Below are 20,029 nucleotides of genomic sequence, written 5' to 3' on the forward strand. Positions count from 1 at the left end.
AGAATTAAAAAATCCACTCTAAGTCACTGTTTTATTTCCACTTGTTTACTGTACAATTTAAAAAAAATGCTTTTTAAGCTTTACCACCATAAAACTTGTTTTCCCTGAAAAGTTGTACTGGAAGGTGTTTTTATCAACATTTAAGTAATCTCACTGAAGATTAGCAAGAAATGACACAGCCATGGCTGAAATCAGAAAACTTTGCAATCAACTTTGTACACGAACATGAAATTGCATTGGTTACATCAAAACATAAAATGCATAAAAATTATTGTAGTTCCTTTGACTTAAAACATTCAACCAAAACGTGCAAATAGTTATAAAAATATCACTGGAGAAGTGACAGGAAATGCATACATAATTTCCATCCAATCCTAATTTTTTTGTATTATTTCACATAATAGAACATTAGGTTCTCCAGTTATATATGCAGTACAAAATTCTGATGCAAATCATAATTGTATCTAAAGTTATTTAGTTCTTATAAAAATGGCTTTTGTAAAAAAACAATGTTTTCACTTTGTGTTTAAAATGAGTTATCTTCAATGAGATTGCAAACCCTGAAAAGTATGAATTTCATTCTATAAGACAAAGCAAAAATTAAAAAAAAATGCATTAGCCTCCTTACATTAATAGAGAAATGGGCCCCAAAAAAAAGATGAGTCGTTTTCCTGAATCTAAACAGAATTTTTCACCAACATTCTAACAAAACAAGCATCTCGGCTATCTGCAATTAAAATTTCATTAAGAGCCAATTCACTAGGAAACTTGTTTGTGAATCTGTATGATGATGATCTATAATTTTTGCGTGGCCATCTTAATCTTCCTTGATTGTCAGGATATTCTTTGGTCAGGAAAGTTCCACAAGCCTACATGCAAAAGAAAAAATAATAAACTTGAATATTTAGACATAAGAAAAAAGCACGATTTAAGCTTAGAAATTATTCACTTCACTATTTCCAATACTAGGCAATAAATTTGCTCTTTTGAAACAATAATTACTGAAATAAACAGTAAATATTAAAAAAAGCATTTCTGGCTTGAATAAACTCAATCTCTTATGCATTCAATGGTAGATTTGTAAGAGATAACTTTGATCAGATAACATACCTTCCTTGCATTGAATTCCAAATCATTAAAGTAAAGTATGCATTATAAAAGTAACACATGGCATGACAAGTTTACAAAATTTTGACAAATTAACAAGTACGTATTATGAAATTCCTAATCACCATCATTTATGGTTTCAAGCAGTTAGTATACCATCAAATAGGTAAAATAATCTCCATATCAACATTGCAATGCATGAGTATGGACTCAAGGGGGAAAAAACGAAGAAAAACCTCCAAAGAAGATGATCCTAAGTTATAAATATGGCATAATAAGATTAATTTCCTTCAATTTTCCATAAACATTAAGGTTCATTTACCTTTCTCTAACACTCAATCAATTTTAACTAGCTTCTGCATATTTTTGTTTGACTGCATTGAGAAGGGCATCACAGGTCTTCTTAGCATCACCAAGCAGCATTGATGTGTTTGGTTTGTAGAAAATTGGATTGTCAACAGCAGCATAACCAACTCCTAATGATCTCTTCATCACTACAACCTGTTGAAAATGATTGAATTAGTACTTTTTTAATGTCATCTAACAATGCCATCCAATACACTAGGTATCTTTTACAACATACCCAGTCGGGTAGGTGCATATAAGTTAATGGCAAGAAGTGCTTTACCGACACTCCGACCAAGTGACCATCAAAATCATCAGCATGAAAATATACTCAACAATGATCAACAAAAGATGTATATATTTCATACTATTATTATTGTGCAGCAAAACAAAGCCAAGGTCAACTTGATAACCAATGCTGATGTACATTGGTACAGCATAAGAGCTTGTAATGACTTAAGAATAACTACCCATAACTCAGCGATGTTTACTAAGAACCCTTGTTTTGCTGGTGTAAATTCTTGAAATCATTACCTAGAAAACTAGGGGAAATAGAATTTTTTTTGTCCCATAAGTCTTAACTTTATCAGTTACAGTGTAATCATCAATGCTACATAGTGAATGAATTTATGTCTCTCTCCGTCAATAAATAATTTTAATCTTATATACGATGTTACTCCGGTTTACTGTATTTTTTATTTTTGACAGTATATTTGTATTCAAACACTAATTGCAACGTGTTGGGTTTGTCTGTGATATGTTCCAAACATGTCTTTTAGGAACCAATAAACATCATCACCATCATTATCAAGACAGCCCAAAGCAATAGATGAGAGTTGAATGATAACTAATAGGCACAAACCTGCTGAGAATTCCAAACTTTCAATACAGGCATTCCAGCAATTATTGAGTTGGGGTCATCTTCTGCAGCACTGTTAACAGTGTCATTAGCTCCAATAACAAGGGTGAGATCGGTTTCTGTGAAGTCTGAATTGATTTCATCCATCTCAAGAACAGAATCATAGGGGACACCAGCCTCAGCCAGCAAAACATTCAATTGTCCAGGCATACGTCCTATAAAATATGAACACACATTAAATTTACTTCAATAAATGCATGAGACATATAACAATTCATGGTTAACTACTATATAAAATGTTTTACGACCATTGACAATTTGAATACTGTAACTAAATAACCTTATGCAGGAGATTGTGATGATAGGTTTGTCTTGAACCTTGTATTATTCACCAATTATAGCAAAAACTTTTAGCCATACCTGCAACAGGGTGAATTCCAAAACGGACGTTCTTTCCCTTTTTCTTAAGCAACTCAACCATTTCAGCAAGGGGATATTGAGCTTTGGCTACACACAAACCGTAACCTGTACAAAAGAGAACATTCAAAGTGTAAATAAAATTGCCCAAGTCATTAATTTAGGTACATGAAAAATAAAAGTCATAATACTTACTGCAAATAAACTTTCTGAAAAACTGAATTCATTCTCTGTTTCATGTTTTTAAAACACAATTTGAAAACATTAAGTAACATCTAATCATGAAATTGAATATATCTTAACAATGCAGCCCCTATGTAAATACTGTATTACTATACAGTATAGGAATTATTACTATAGAATATAGGAATGACTTAAAACACTTCAGAGCCAACATGCCTAATGGTGGCATGCAAATGAGGCTTTCATTATGTATAACAATTTCTAATTTTCTACAGGAGTTAACATTTGGTGTAATGTGTTTTGATGTCACAGCATCAAGTACACACGATGACAGACTTAAATAAACTACGGAAACTTCAAATGGAAAAGGATATGTTAACACCACATACTGGTTGATCCGAGGAAGTTCCACCCTAATTGCATCATTGTAATATCTCAGGTATAATAGATGATTTTCAAAGATTAAATAACATATTTGTGTTTGTAGAATGGATATATTAAAATGGAAGATGCTCAAAGAAAAATTCCGATTCAATATCTGATTTTATACACAACAGTTAATTCTTAAATTAATGAGATACAACAATTTTTAAGAATGAAATGCACAAAAATAAAGTGGCTTTTTAAGCTACAAATGCTTCATTGGCCATAAATTATCTCAAAATGTTTTTTTTCTTTCATTTCTGCAGTTTTGGAGAAGAGAATCATATTTCATTGAGAAAATATCCTAAAATTTTTACGCATATTTTTCGTACAAGAGGTTAATGGATCTTTGCAGTTAGTGACTCATCCACATCACCAGTTGCTATCAGGTATGTATCTGGATAGGTAGTATTGGTATAGTCACTAATATAATATAATAGTTCAACACTGAAAGCCACTAATATTTCCTATGGGATTCTCATGTATATTAGGGATAAGCTCACCAGTTTTTGAACCAGCCTTTTAAACTAATCCATGCAAACAAATATTCAGGAACATAATAATGCATTTTTCTATTCTATCACAATAACTTGCTGCGATAAAAAAAATGCAAATTTGAGTTAACTACATCAACGCATAACTGAATAAAAAAATTTTAAGTTAAAAATTAATAATGTATGCTCAAATTAACAATCATTGCAGCACCATTTGATTAAATACATGATTTAAGAAAATTATCAAATAATAATGAACTTCAGAGCATTAGATTGAGAACATGATAGTTTTGCCCACCTGGTGTGATAATAATGTTCCTAGCATTTTCGATCATCTCTGCAGCACCAGTTACATCTACTTCTGTATGAGTTCCTGTGATCTCCATTGCTTTTCCAGTGCCAGTTGATGATGTCCCATAGCCTCCAAGGATGACGTTAGGCAGGGATCTATTCATTGCCTGCACATGTAGAGGTTTTGGTTTTGGTAGTGAGGGAGAATTCAGAGGTTCTGATTGGCAATTTAATTAATGGATGCATCTAAATTTGTTAGTCACCATAATGGATGGTATGCTAAACACAGTATAAAGGGACTATGACACATCTGGGATGGGAAGAAAAGCAGATCGCAATAAGGTTAATTCAAAGTACTAAGAAATTTAATCTTAGTTTTTCTGGAAAAAATAATTGAACACCAGGAGAAAATGTAGAAACTATTGCTCTTAATAACCTGATGGCAGTAAGCACCAAGAGAAACCATTTCTCGGTTTCTTGGGACAATTTAAATTCTCAATCAGCTGAGTAAACTGATACCATTCATAAAAAATGTAGCATGCTACACACTTCAGGAACAATTGTTTAAAACTTAAAATCTAATATAAAATGCCCCATTATTTAGAATAAAATTGATGAAGCGCACAAAAAAGGTCTGGATCTTAATATTTATTCTTACACAATTTCATTGGAAGTGTCTTGACAACTGAAACAATGCGAATTACACACTTTTATCCACGTCAAGTTTCTTTAATGTATCACTGTTTAAGAAAAAGCAGATAAATGATTCTAATTAAATGCTCCAAGATAGGAAAACTATTGCCAAATAATATTTCATATTAATAACTTTGAAAAAGCAGAAATTTCTTTATCCCCCTAAATGGTCCCCCTTGTGGGGATTCTGCATTTTCCACTGTTTTTTTTCAGATTTCATTGTACTCGCCATAGCAGTTTTTCGAGCAGTAGCATGGGACTTACCTTACACATGATATAAGACAGAATGGCTCCTGAAGACCCAATCAAAGCTCCCACGATTGTCATTAGGTTGTTGTTGAGCATAAATCCTTCCGCACACAAAGCCCATCCACTGTAGCTGTTGAGCACTGTGATAACAACAGGCATGTCTGCACCTATTTGTGTAAATTACACACGTGATGAGTAACATTGCACAGCAGAGCAGAAAGAGCAATTAGATGTGGACTGTGTAAATAAATAAGCAGCAACTCTAAGGTGGTCAATAGAAGCTCTTCATTTACTCTTTAAGTCACAACACACTGCAGGAAATCACACATCCAGTCAAGGAGGTTGAGCTCCTTCCTCTACGCTGCCATTGAGCTGAGTTTTTAGAAGCACCATATGAATTTGGACTTTGAACCCTCTAAGAGCATTTAAATACTGTAGCACTAACCAGATTGAATAAATCCCACACAAACATGAAAAAAACCATTCCTTATTGGAACAATTTTACAAAGCAAAGGAGAAAGGTGTTTTAAGATTCAGTTGAAAGAGGACAACAGTTATAAATTAAATGGGGACTAATATGAAATATCATGCACCCTTAAAGAGGGAAAATCATTATGCATTTCTTAATTATACTAGTTGATGAAAACGTAAGGTGAACCATGATTAATATGATGCTACAATTCATGTTATTATATTTTGATAATGGAATGTAAAACTAATTAGGTCAAGTCCATTTTAAGAAGCCAGGATGATAAGGAATTTCTGAAAAAGTACATTGCTTTTGTCCTAACCACATGAAATTACAGTTTTCTTACCTCCAATAGCTGCCGTCAAAGTTACTCCCATAATAGATGACAGAGCTGCAGTAGTTCCAAGCATGGACAAACCAACAGTAGATGTTGCTTGATCTCCCAGGAAATAGTAAGCCATTGCAGCCACATTGCCAGTTAAAAGTGCAGAATTTAGTGCATGTCTTCCAGGAAGCAACAAGGGGGCTGAGTTCAGAATTCCTTGGAGTTTTCCATATGCAACTAAGGAGCCACTGTAAAAATGTTCATTATTTTGAGAATTGAGTAAATTCTGGCCTAGATCATTGGCTAAGAAAATTGAATAGCAAATAAAGTCGACATGATTAATTAGCATTTGGAAATTTATAAGAGCAAAAAAATACCTGAACGTCACACCTCCAATGTAAGTTCCTAGGAAAAGAGCTGTCTTCACTACATTAGCTGCTGGATCTGTAGCAAAGTTGGGAAAATCGTGGATGTACGTGGCAACGCAAGTCAAAACAGCTGCCATTCCCACCAAACTGTGGACCATTGCATAGAAAAAATAAAACACACAATCATGAATCAAAAAACCACAACAAAGAAATCAAGCCATTAGCAATTAAGCTAAAATGATTGGCACATACTAGATTGACTTGAGAACACAAAGAAGTATTTTATCTTAAGAAATCTACACATAAAATGAAGAGTTGATGCATATTTGTTACCTTTCCTTTACTTGCAAATATCATGCATGCATATCCAAAAACATTATTCAAAGAAATGAATTAATCCCAAGCCAAAACTTATACTCCAAAGTACTCATGAGTGAAATCCCAAGTTGACCTCAGAGTATAATTTAAAGTCAAAATGACTTCAATGATTCTTCTGTCATATGAAAATGAACTATTGCAGCATAATGGGTAGGATTTTGTTTATAGTTAAAAAATGTTTATAAAACTGCTATACCCTCCAATGGACTACAACCTTGACATGGTGGAAGGGCTTGTGCGTTTCAATGACCCCTAGAGCTGTGCTGGCGGAAGCACTGATAATTACTCCGGGTAAGGTCACCCATGCCAGATAGGTCAAAGGTTAGAAGCCAGACAAAAGGTAGACCACACAGAGTCTGTTCCTGGGTGACTTGTCTGTGAAGGTATCTCACCCCAGTGAAAAACACTATTGAGGAAGGCAATGGGAAACCACCTCATTTATTAATCCCATGGTTTTTATGATGGACAGTATAGAGGAATTGAGTCCTGGAACTATGGGACTTGGCCCAATTGGTTGTGTGTCATACCCGGCAGCAGGAGAGACAAGGCTTCTGTGGTCATCATCTTACTAAAGCCTTTCAGAGCAAAACCAACATCAGCAGAACAGAGGAAGGCCAAATTAGTGTAAATAGGAAGGCTTATTGAGTTAAGCATGCCTGTCTGAATCAAATTATACTTCTTGGCTCAATTAATTCCATAATAATTGTTGTAATTTATCTCATTCTCAGGTATGGGGGGCACTCTTATGATAGCAAGTGTTCACTTCACAAAGCACAACAAAGTTCCTGATGACAAGTGGGCAAGCATATTTTATACTCAAAATTTCACTTTTATGAGTATCTTCTATCTTTAGAATGCTAAGTATAAACAAACTTTGCAGGATTGTCACAAAAACTAATTCATGTGATATAAAAAGGATGACTACTGAGTTTACACTAGTATCAGAAAAAATAAATAATCATCTTTATTTTGGGGCGAGACAGGTTTTCATCGCTTCCACATAACCCTTTCTAAAGGATCCCTCTCTGCCCTTCTAAGGAGATCACCAAATGTTCCTTCATGCAAGAAATGTTATATGCTTACTTTAGGCTGAAAATGCATTGGGATGCAGTAATTTGCAAAGATTTACAGGATAAAAAAATAATATTTCGGGAGTAAATAATATTTTTCCATCCAAGTAGGACTGAAAATTAAAGCTCACGAGTTTTAAAATTGACAGGTTATGGTTGCAGGATTAAATTTGTAAATCAATTTCTAACAAATAATGGTTTGACTCTTAACAATAGAAATCTGGTGGGAATTTAAAAATGTTAATAAGTCTTGAGCATATAGAAGCTGTTTCAGTACCTATGAAAAGCAGCCACAAGTTGTGGAAGATCTGTGATTTCAATTTTCTTGGCAATAACTGTACCAATTGTCCCACCAACAGCCATGCTGGCCCCCATCTGCGTGAGAACTTCCATACTTGGAGCCAACTGGCCTAATGTAGCAGCTATGCCTCCAGACACACCAATCTAATAAAAAATAAATGTAAAAAAATCACCAATGAAATAAGTAAAATTTGGTTACTGACTAAGCAAGAAGTAAACAAATACTACAACTAAAGAAATGAATTGATATACCTTTAAATTCACACAGGCACTGATAAATTATAAATACCAGCACTCAATGCCTTCCAATTTTTTTAAGTAATATAATAAGTGTGGCATTAGGTTAAATATTAGAGAAAAACACACCACACTACACATGGGTCAGTATACTTAAAAATCACTAAACATTTGACTGAAATTTAAGCATTATCCTTAAATCATTCATTTCAGAATAAAAGAGATTTTTAAGGTGATCTTATGGCTGCGTGGTCATTCCAATCTAGTGGACTCCACCAAATAAGGACTATAACACAGCAGCAAAACATATATTTGCAAGATTCAAAGTGGAAATATTAGGTTAGCCAATAGCCATTATAATCAATGAACTGCTTAATCACTGATCTAACAATGTAGGCTTCACTCACTCAGATGTTAACTGCATGAAAAACTAACCATTCCAAGAGCATTTCCTAATCGGGACGTTTTCTGAGAGCTTAGACCAGCTAATGCCCCCACACAGCACAGAGATGATGCTAGATAAGCCATCTGATGAAGTTCAGGAGACGCCCCACCTCCCATAACACCCCATGCATATGCACCCAGGAATGCAGCGGCAGGGATCCCATAAAGGTACCCATACTCTGGTGGATCTGTGGGTCTGGAAAAATAGAAACATTTTAGATCAGGGCAAGGAACAAGGAAAAATGATTTTTTTTTCACAAAATGAAAACAAAGGCTGAAATGCAACAGCTATTGAGAAGTAATATTTGGCTGATTCCAATAACTCCCATGACCCTGTAACAAAAATCCATTAGGCATGCACAAAGAGAAAACTCGCAGAATCCTGGCAGATGCTATAAAATTTAAAAATCAACATCAATTTTGGATGCATCCATACAAGTGCTCATTAAGTCTGGCCCGCAAAAAAAACAAGCAATAGCTATCTTCTATTGTTTCAGGCTTCACTTCGTGGAAGTATTTAATATCCATGCTAAAAAGAAAGACTCGTACTTTCCACAGATTTGTGGAAAAGTACGAGTCTTTCTTTTTAGTATGAATAGCTATCTTGTTTGATATGATGAAAAGGTCGTCCCCACCAGACTCAACATGGAAAAAGATTTTAAGTAATGGCATTATGACTCTTTCACATTTAAGATCAAGCCTGTCACTTATTCACTATGGCAATACCATATCTACACAATCATACCCCACTATCTCCTGATTTAGAGTCTGCTGTTTCAGTTATCTGAGATTTCCAGGAGCAAAAAAATAAATTAAGAATTAAGGAAATAAAATTACTAATAAAAGTTTCAGCAAGAATGGAATACATAAGGTGAAATCCAGCTGCCCAAATATACCAATAGTTTGTGCTTGTGATCGGGATAAAAAGAGAAAGGACACAGTAAATGTATTCAAATGAAATGAAATTATTGACTTTGTAATTCCAAACGCTTTATTTAAAAACACAACCCAGGTTTCGACGTTGAAAGTCATCATCGGGTCACCTGATGATGACGTTCACATCAAAACCTGAGTCGTGTTTTTAAATAAAGTGTGTGGAATTACAAAGTCAAAAATTTCATTACACTTCAATATGTTATTCAAATTCCATAAAGTTACGCTGGTGACAACAAATTTTAGTAAAATGATTTCATTTGAGTGCATAGTGTGTTATGATTTCTTTTTAAGGTTGATGTTTTACTGTGCATAATTCATGATTTAAACTTTATTATATTTATATCAATATCACATTGCTCATGTAATTTACAGAATTCAGGATTATGTATGGTTTTACCAACCATGTCAGGCCTCTGAATATATCCTCTATGGATACATGGAACAATTGATTAGAATCACATAGTAAATGTATGTTTATTTAAGGCTGATCGGGGAGCAATGAAGCATTTATTATGACATCAAGCATGTGTGACAATAATGGTAATGAATTAAGAATTGTTTCAATGTTAGCCATTGATATTTAAGATGAAATCAAATGTAAAGACAGAATCAGACAATAGAATACTCAATTTGACATTTCACTTGGGACCAGGGATGGCCATTTCAGTATTCCTGATGGCACCATAGGGTGTTCATCATAATCACATTATGTTAGCAGTGACCCATTGACAGCCTGCTTGGGTGAGGGGTGCAGAGGAAATCGATATAATAAACATCAAGTAGGGGAGATCAAGTCACAGAGAAAAGGCATATATTAGGTAATCACTTCTCTTTTACATGAAGAGTGCCGGCTTTGGGACTTAAGGCATCACAATGTACCCCATGCCCCTGCTTCTAATACACTGAAAAAGTCATAACAGAAACTAACAGAATTCCTTCCAATATTCCTCTGCAAATGAAGAAGCTTATAAATGGGTGCTGACTACAGCTTACTTCTTTCGAAAGAACAATTATACAGGCTTTAAGAAGACTCCAAACGCGAATGGAAATAAAGACTCCAGAGAGAAGAGAAACATGAAATATCCTTCAAATGGCACTTATTTCACCGTACTCAAAAAATTAAGGGATGACCATGGAAATTATTAAGCATTTCATACTACAATAATAAAAGATTAAAAGTGCATGCTGAAGATCAATGCTTGAGAAAAAGACAGAATTACGACACTTGCAAGAAGAAAGACATTCCATAAGCAAAGACATTCGTAAAATCTGTAATTTAAAAAGAAGACAATGTACATTAATAGAGAGCTTGCTCATTTTAGGCTCACAGAGACACAGAATAATCATTCAAAAATAAATAACCATGTGTTTACAGTCAAATCTCATTTTCAATGAAAGTGTTAAAAAAATTCAAGTTTAGCATATCCCTACCAAATAATTTTTACAGCTCATCTATCCTTATTGCCATTATTAATTTTAATTATTCACTATGCATGGTTGCTTTAACTGCTACGTATCCCTTTGAAACAGCATAATCTATGCCATGGAATGAACTAAAGATGAATATTCTGCTATGTGGCACTAAAGCGAACTTGTGTTGGGAAGTTAAACAAAACCAATAAGTACTTCATGGAGTTTAATAGCATACCAATAGCCTTAAGGAAGTTCCCTCTTCTATGAATAGAGTTTAGAAATTAACTTGCAATTCATACCGTTTGAACATATCCAACATCCTCTTGGTAACCAGGAATCCACCGTAAACATTGATAAAGGAAATGAATGCTGCAGAAGCTGCAAGTGCCTATCAGATGAATTAGAAAATAAAAAATCTTCAAATGAGTCCAGATATGAGAGAGCATACTGCAAAAATTAATCAATCTAAAATTTTGGTTGGGCACATTTATTATCATGAGAGTGTGTTAAAATGGTATAAATAACAGAAATAGGATGAAATGATGCAGCAAAATTATGAGGAAATGAATGAAATGAACACATATCATAGTCAACTGATATGTTCTTTTCACAAACACAAAAAATGTCTCATCCTTCTGAAATACATTGCATTCGCCAAATGGTTAAATGAATCTGATCCTAATTAAAATTAAAAGTTCAAAAAAACTGAGGTAGAAGGAACTAAATAAAAACACAAAATCAATGTGCTTTGAAGCTATCACAAAACAAATAAAAAGAATTTTTGCAAACTTAAGTAATGACAGTAGATTGATTTATCCATGTTACACTTACTAAATTAACTAGTAGGGTGAGTTAATTTAGCACACCTGAGACAAAAAAAGCTAAGTTTGGGACATAAACATTAGCTACACAACATCTAAAGCATAAAAAGGTTAAACAAATATGACTGTGATTTTAAACATAGTCAAATGTTTCTCATCATTCAGTAGAACTTCTGCTCTTGTTATGAGGCATAGGATTTCACTCACCTGCACCGTATTAGTTGGATAATAGCCACCATCCATCAACAACAAGCCACCAACCGCAGTGATACCAGAGATGGCGTTAGTCACAGACATCAGTGGGGAATGCAAAGCAGGGGTCACCCCCCAAACAGTATGGTATCCAACGAGACCAGCAAGGCCAAAAGTTGTGGTCATAGTTGTGAACGCAGAGTTTGGAGATATATAACCAAGAGTCAAAAGACTTCCAAGTCCTGGTGGAAGAAAATTAAATTTATATTGTAGATTCACCATCCATAATCCCATTCTAATATGTACGTTAAAAAATTAAGAAAATATGAAGTCTGAGGTATTTTTGAGATTAAAAGAGTGATATTTCATTGTTGAAAACTACATAAAGTCTATTTGAATGACCATACTCAGGGACAATAATGCTAATTCTCACCGTATATAACCAGAATTTTTTTTTAAGACTTTAGGTTAAGTTGAGAGGGGCACAGAATTATGCAATTATGCGGTTTTAAAAAAATTCAACATGATTCAAGCTTACCATGGAATTAAAAAATTGCAATTTGTGATGATATGAAAAAAATCTTTTAGACATTTGAATTGGCTTTTTGCATGCAAATACATACTGGAAAATTTAATAATTTTTAGCTCCACATGGCTTTCAGTCCATTGAAATTTAATTACTGTGGTGGTTATGTTTTTCAATTTATTTTGTAAATCAGAAAACTAAGGTGCAATTGCTATGTACATACCCTTCGAGGTTTTCTTTTTCGGGACATATTTCGTCAAAGAAGCCTGATTTCATGTAATTCCAGGTAACTTACGCCCCTCCTATGATTTTCTTAAAAACTAATAGATATTCTGATTTCCTCCATTTGACTAATTTTTGCAAACATAAATTATAAATTTCTAAAGATTTATATTCATATTTAAATTATAAAATTCACACAAATAAGTTAATTTCTCCTTGAAGAATGTTAAGAGAAAAAGGATGTTTAATTTCAAAAATATAATTACAAAATTAGCATCACTAGTGAAGTCTTAATAAATTATAAGTATTAAATCTGTATGTTTTGTGCATCTATACTTAAAAAAACTACTTCTGCCTCATTATAATCAGCTGAACTTACCCTGGAAACATAAAATTTCTTACCAGTAGTATATAAAAGAGCATCTTTCATAGTGTCAGCAAATGGGTTCGGCTCTGGTGCTTTGGCTTTCTCTACCACTGGTGCTGCGGCGGTGGGTGCTGCAACAGCCATCGAAGGTGGTGGTGGTGGTGGCCACATCATTTCTCCTTTATTGAGAACAATGCTACCTCTGACAACTTCGTCTTCAAGATTGATATCGAAATGGTCCTTCTGACCTAAATACACATGCAAGGAAAGAGTAAGTCATCAATTTCCAGCTTAAATATTTCAGATTTTTTACAAAGAACTTTAATTTAGATTGTCTATATTACATTAAGAGAAAGAATCATCACAATTCTCAACTCCCTTGTCTCAACCAGACTTCCAGAACTAAACTTTTCAATTTTTCCCAACAATTCCAATTCTCCCATTTCCCTGAAGCAATTCTCCTAAAATCCTACCATATATCATATGATATTCCCAATTCTTACCCATGTGGTATCAGCAGTTTTCATCCATCCATCATTCATTTTCTCCCCATGCATAAAACAAAAAGATAATAAGGTTTTCCAAAATGAAGAAGGCTTCGTTAAACGTTGAAGTAAGAGGGCATAATTTAGAGCAGTTACCCATCTTAGAAGTATTTTGTAACAGTATCATCAAAAAAGTATGGACATAAGAAGAACAATTGCATTAGGCAAAGAAGCTTTCACAAGGATGAGGAAATTGATGACAATGACACAGAGTTTCGTGAAACCCACATAGTAATTCTGATTCCTTCAATGAAAAATCAATTTAAAAGCATGTTATCACACCTACTCAGTTCTGATACTCACTATAAATCATATTCATGGATATCTTTAGTCAGAAAGAAAGTTGTTAGCCATACATAACTAACCTACTGATAAGAGGAACTTGGAAATGTTGTTGGCATAAAGGGTGGAGGCCTGAGTTGGAAGTCGACTAGGCAGATCTGTCAATCCAATATGCACAACATCTTTATGCGTGTACACTGAACCCGGTTTGGTAGTCTCAATGTTGCCACCCGCTTCTGCTGCAAGATCAACAACAACACTTCCTGGGCGCATAGATTCCACATGACTCTGAAATTATGAAGAATACATCTTGAAATCAAAATTCACTAATCAAATCCAAAATATGCAGAGGTCAGAATAAAGCTCCTCTCACAAATATCTAAGGCACAGTATGTCATTGCAGTTTCTTCAAGGAGGTATTTTATCATTATAAACATGAGTAATGAAGGAAAGAAAAGACTAGTGAAACCTTGAGTACGGTGAGTAGAGCTATATAGTTTAGGAACATTTTCATTGAGGCTGGAGAACAAGCATTGGAAGCCTTTCAGGTATGGGTGTGGAGAAGAATGAAAAAAATGAAATGGACAGAAAGGACAAATTATTAGAATTCTAGGCATGTTCCAGGAAGAGATTTATGGCTGGGAGAAAAACGAGGAGGGCAGGATAAGTGGATGTGGGTAATACTGAGAAGTAATAGGATGCTGAAGACTGAAAGAGGCCAGCATGCTGGGAAAGTCAGGTAGGGGGAGGAAATGAATAGGAACTTTGGATGGAATTAAGGGAGGTGAGAAGTATGCAGATCTAAAGAATGAGTTTTTGTAATTTGTATCATGAGGTCTAAGGATATTGTGCTAAGTAAGTAAGGATTAAAGAGTGAGGTAGTGAATAGTATTGGGGTCCTTCAAAAGCCTATCCTAAAACTATACACTATTACTAAAAAATCACAAGAATGCTCATTTTTAGTAATAACAAATGCATATTTTAGTGGACACATGTTGAATCTTGAAAGAACATCTCACAAACAGTTCAAGCACTACTTTATTTTTACTCATTTCTTTAATTTTCTTTCCCTGAGAATTACCTTAAAAAAGAAATAATGCTAAGAGTGCTGGAGAAAGTTTTTAATGTCATTCACATTATATAAAACTCAGAATAAAATGATTTGTACAATTACACAATTTTACACCAATTCTCTTTTCTCCACTATTTGAACGGGCCAAAGAAAGGATTGAATAGTAAATGACATACTTGTCAACGAAAAAAAATGTCCCACCTCACCTTTAATATCAGCACAGGTGCTTTCTTGCCTGGGATTAGTGCTGTTGTAATTATGATGTCAACGTCTTTCGCTTGCTTTGCAAATAGAGCCATTTCAGCATCTATAAACTCCTTTGACATCTCTTTGGCATACCCACCAACACCTTCACCAGATTCCTGCAGTAAAATACATATTTTATTACCTAAACTTTTACTCCTGGAGAAAATATTAAGTTTTCTAAGGAGCCAGCATAAATCTGGTACAATAAGCTATCATCATTCTTCCCTGTACCTTCTTGAGGCACTTCCTCATGAAATACAGAAATTTTATCAGGTACAAAGGTAAATGACCAAATTTAAATAATCATAAAAATCAAACCCGGGAAAATATTTAATTTGAAATAGCTCCCAGATTTCCAGTTTTCAGATCACTAATCAACATCAGAGCTGACACAGACATAATTAACAGACTCATTAGTTGGATCATAAAGAATCTATTAATGTAATAACAAGATAGAAACAATCTAAAAACAAATGAAATCCTCATTAAACACCTGGAGTCTTACCTCAAACTACCTAGTCTGCAATGATTTAAATTAATAAGAAAATGTTACCTTGCCCTTCCTTTCTCTGTTTTTTAACTTCACAGTTATGAATACATTGCTTCTGGATAAGGTACATTACCGTTCCTACCATTTAATGGATCTGAGTCAAAAAGGAGTACTCTTTCTTGTCCTTCTTAATCACATAGTTCAGAGAAAAATTTCCTCAATAGCACTCCAATACATTTATTTGTAACTAGACATTACATGAGACACAGGTGTATCTAGTCCACCAGAACCTTTGTATTTTTCTATTTATTGGACAACTAATTTACTGGTAATTATGTCAACTACAGAATTATTATTAAGTAATCTAACAGTTAAGGTAGGTTTTGGAGGTGTGTCCACACAACTACCAAATAAATATTTTGCGACTCCTAACAAAACGCAATCCAGCAACCTACTCCAAGTCCCTCTTCATCTCTGTGTACTTACTTCCTCCCATCAACTCATCCAACAACTATAGAATACACTATAATAGATACCAAAACAATCGCTCAGCTAAAATTACAGTTCACGGGAACACTTTACCTATTCTACTTTGATAATTTCAACTGCGTTCCTAATTTTCCTAATGTTGAATGCTCTTTAACCAATTCTCCTCTATTCATTACAGAAAGCAACCACCCAAATCTATTCCATTCATGTCTGTGATCATTTACATCTCAGAAAAGAAATACTTAGTTATTCCACATGTATTTTATTAAATACGACCCGGGTTTGTAAGTTGAACCCGGGTCGTGTTTAATAAAATATACGTGGAATAACCAAGTATTTCTTTTCTGAAATGAATTGCTTCCACAAAGTGATGCCTGAAACCATTCTATTCATTTACATCTCAATGAACGTTTTGTGTCCTTCCATCACTTGCCTTTTTCAACCCTTGTGTACCCTGCATTTTCATTTTGACAGGGATTCGATGCAGTTTGGTCAATATTACACCAATAATTGTTTATTGATAGATTATGGAGTGATTTTGCACAGCTACTTTGGTTCTTAAGGGATGTGCCTCAGGGTAATTAATATTTTCCTGCAGCCTAATTTGGAAAGTGTCATCATTCTCACCTAATTTTTACCATCCTTTATATACCACTATATGAATTGGCACCCACTACAAATATCTCGGGAACTAATGGGTTACTGGGTGCTAAAAGTAAGACTTTTAAAAAATTAACTGAGGTATTCAGTAAAACTCAGCCTCATCACCCAATATTGTTATGCACAGTCAACATAACCCAACATATGATTCTGAAAAAGTAATTTACAGTGAGTACTAGCCTTGAAGTCAAGTTCCAAGAATTCAGCTCCCATAGATTCCACTTGCTCTTTGACAGCAGCACGAGTGTCAAAACCTCTGACAATGGCTCCCATATTCTTGGCCTGTCCCATAGCTGCCAATCCAGCCACTCCACCACCAATGACCAATACTTTGGCTGGTGGTACCTTACCAGCCGCTGTAATCTGTCCTGAAGATTAAAATTATAGTCAGCAATACGACCGACTTACCGCTAACACAAAGTTGACTCTAGCATAGCTAAATATTTTCTTTACTCAAACAAGATCAATTCAATGAGTGATTAATTTTGAGAAATTTCTATTTATAAGAATAATGAAGTCCACCATCATAATTGGCATTGATGATTGGTCATGTACATGTACACAATTGCACATGTAACACAAACGAGAACAGTACAGGCAGAATCATAGTAGGAATACAAATGTTGAATAAACAATTAAGGAGAAAAAGAGGTAAGCAACCTGCGAAAAATCTTCCAAAATGGTTGGCTGATTCTATAACAGCTCGATATCCTGCAATATTAGCCATTGAACTAAGGGCATCAAAAACTTGTGCTCTGGATATACGTGGTATACAATCCATTGCTGTAAGAAAAAATAAATTATGTAAATACATTATCTGATAATGAATATTAATGGAAATCTTAATGAAAAAACAATAAAAATCCCCTGAATATCAAAGTTATCTCACAGGGGCATGCATGACAATTGAATGTTGATTACTAAATCAATAACATGAACAGTAGCATAATGAGTAATTACAACAGGTTACTAACCAAATACATTGAGTTTCCTTGCAGCTAACTTGTCTACCACTTCTTTGTTCTGGGCAGGATAAATAAATGAAATCAAATTTGATCCTTCACGAAACTTATTCACCTCCTCAAGTAAGGGTTGCCGAACTTTCAAAATTATATCTGAAAAGAAAAAATATAATCAAGCTGGTGAGGACCAAAAATTACACCCTTGCTTTAATTATATAGCAACATACAGAGAGATGTCTACAATTTTAGAGCAAAAATATTATAACACAAGTAAATTTTTGAAACTCATTCTTTGCAATAAAAAAGGGACTAGACTTGCCCGAGAAATAACACCAAATTATTTTTCATCACTAAAATCAATGGTCGAATGGAATGAATGGTATTCCGGAGATAATATAAAGCTGTACAAAATATAAAAAATATTTTGTGTTCCTTTTGAATTTCCTACAATCAATATTATTTTTGTTGGGCAAATAGGTACTATGTTTTGCAAGTAAATACATGCCTTCTACCCATTACCTTGGTTAGCCAAATGGTTAACCTGCCTTTCACCATCCATACAAAAGGCCACATCCACAGGGCTAACTCTGGTGGATCGGCCAATGAGAAACCCAACCACAAGCAAAATGCAGATTGAATTAAATTTCAACATCACAGATGAGCTGAAGCACACTAGTTATTAATGCAACACACAATAAATATAGGAAGTTTACATTAGTGGATTGAGCCAGAGAAAATTGATAGACAAATTATAGTTTCACCTGAATTAAAAACCTCCTTTGTGTCAACAGTTTTGGCTCCAGCAGCAGCATAGTCCTCATCTCTGAATTTTGCTTGCACACCTGCTCCTTGTTCAATTTGAACATTAAAGCCTTTCTTGGTCAAAACAGCTGTCACAGCCGGAGTAAGAGCCACCCTATATACAAATATATGTTAACAATCAAACTTTAAAAACTAAATAAGGTTTTCATCATCCGATATAAACTCTTTCATTTATGATATATATATGGTGCAAAGTGTACAAAACTTCTACGTGGGGAAATGGCAATCTCTCACAGCAGACCACACTACCAGTGTGCAGTCAGCAGTATATAATATTTGGAATTTTTAATCGATTATTAATAAGTTCTAATCTTCTACTTCCCAATTAAATTATCCGCATAGTCAGAAATAGCCACTGTACCTAAAAGGAACTAGATATTTATGGAGAAAAGGGAAGTCTAATAAATAGCAACAAGCATTCAGTAAAATCTTACCTTCTTTCATTTTGCCAAATTTCTTTTGGTACTCCAATGGCTAGCCTTTGGTAAGGTGTTCCCTTAACTTGTGCCTCTGGTGCCTTTAAGGGTTTACTCCCTGCATCAGCAGCTTTCTGTAACCTACTCGAGTGGGTGGTAAGTCTCCGCACAGAACAAGAAAGCAAATGCATTCGTTTTGACTGCGGTTTGGAGGCCCAGCAGCAGTGTAAGTTCGAAGTGGAACGCAGTAGTAGACATGTTACTCCACTCATGGCTGCTAAAAATTGCAGGAAAAGACAAATCAATTTTCTCCCACAATATTCACAATGCAAAACAAGTCAGACGATTAAGCTCATTTTGTTTCAAACCTTGGGCAAGTAGACAAAACAAAGTAATAGTGAATAAAAATACATAAAACATCGGTTAAAATAGGCACATAACATAATGTTCAAAACATAATAGCAAAACACTGCTACTAACTGATACTACCGCTTGTTAACAAACGTCAATAAGACTGTCACACGTACCACAACGCAGAGAGAGGTACACTTCATTAATTTGAACGTTCAGGCAATTTTTAAACTAGTGCTGATCAATGATTGAAGTAATTATTTATAAGATGCAACCAAGTGACCTCTGGCCCCTCTCTTTCAGCGGCATTCCCATCAGTTACAGGTGCCACTTAAGATATATAGGGGCACGAGTTAATAAAGTCTCTTACCAGCAATATGAAACGGTGGATTGCTGGCTGAGAGGTGGGTTCCTTACTCTACCTTAGAGGGAACCTTATCGATGTTCGATACCTTTGTGGAACCACCGTCGTTAAGTTTCCATCACCGTATGGGACACTAGCCTCCACGGACCGGCTTCCCTAATGATAAAACGACTTTTCGCGGGTAGCCGCTAGAGTGCGCGA

General features: G+C 34.6%; 1 protein-coding gene across 1 annotated transcript; it reads right to left on the reverse strand.

Moving 5' to 3' along the window:
- Nucleotides 1–17: 17 nt before the first annotated feature.
- LOC139700970 (NAD(P) transhydrogenase, mitochondrial-like) lies at nucleotides 18–19,991 on the reverse strand. Its single transcript, XM_071599496.1, has 21 exons — nucleotides 19,835–19,991; nucleotides 19,132–19,390; nucleotides 18,637–18,791; nucleotides 17,888–18,028; nucleotides 17,574–17,696; nucleotides 17,094–17,281; nucleotides 15,235–15,390; nucleotides 14,040–14,244; nucleotides 13,165–13,377; nucleotides 12,030–12,256; nucleotides 11,301–11,389; nucleotides 8,644–8,848; nucleotides 7,949–8,115; nucleotides 6,233–6,370; nucleotides 5,877–6,103; nucleotides 5,077–5,228; nucleotides 4,127–4,286; nucleotides 2,732–2,836; nucleotides 2,315–2,526; nucleotides 1,430–1,608; nucleotides 18–869 (listed from the first exon to the last, which is right to left on the reverse strand). The coding sequence occupies exons 2-20, from the start codon at nucleotides 19,383–19,385 to the stop codon at nucleotides 1,453–1,455; spliced, it is 3,273 nt and encodes a 1,090-aa protein (XP_071455597.1). The 5' UTR covers nucleotides 19,386–19,390; nucleotides 19,835–19,991; the 3' UTR covers nucleotides 18–869; nucleotides 1,430–1,452.
- Between the last annotated feature and the right edge of the window lie 38 nt (nucleotides 19,992–20,029).

Source organism: Hetaerina americana, unplaced genomic scaffold (genome assembly GCF_022747635.1).
Source record: "Hetaerina americana unplaced genomic scaffold, ioHetAmer1.1.p SCAF_11, whole genome shotgun sequence".
NCBI lineage: Eukaryota > Metazoa > Arthropoda > Insecta > Odonata > Calopterygidae > Hetaerina > Hetaerina americana.

What these genes read in the sequence shown, in the direction of transcription:
- LOC139700970 (XM_071599496.1), bottom strand. Translation starts at nt 19,385, where the DNA reads ATGAGTGGAGTAACATGTCTACTACTGCGTTCCACTTCGAACTTACAC. An exon ending in ATTTGGCAAAATGAAAGAAG is followed by an intron (nt 18,792 to 19,131) that starts GTAAGATTTTAC and finishes ATTTGTATATAG; the next exon opens with GGTGGCTCTTACTCCGGCTG. An exon ending in CTTGTGGCTGCTTTTCATAG is followed by an intron (nt 6,371 to 7,948) that starts GTACTGAAACAG and finishes AATGGTCCACAG; the next exon opens with TTTGGTGGGAATGGCAGCTG.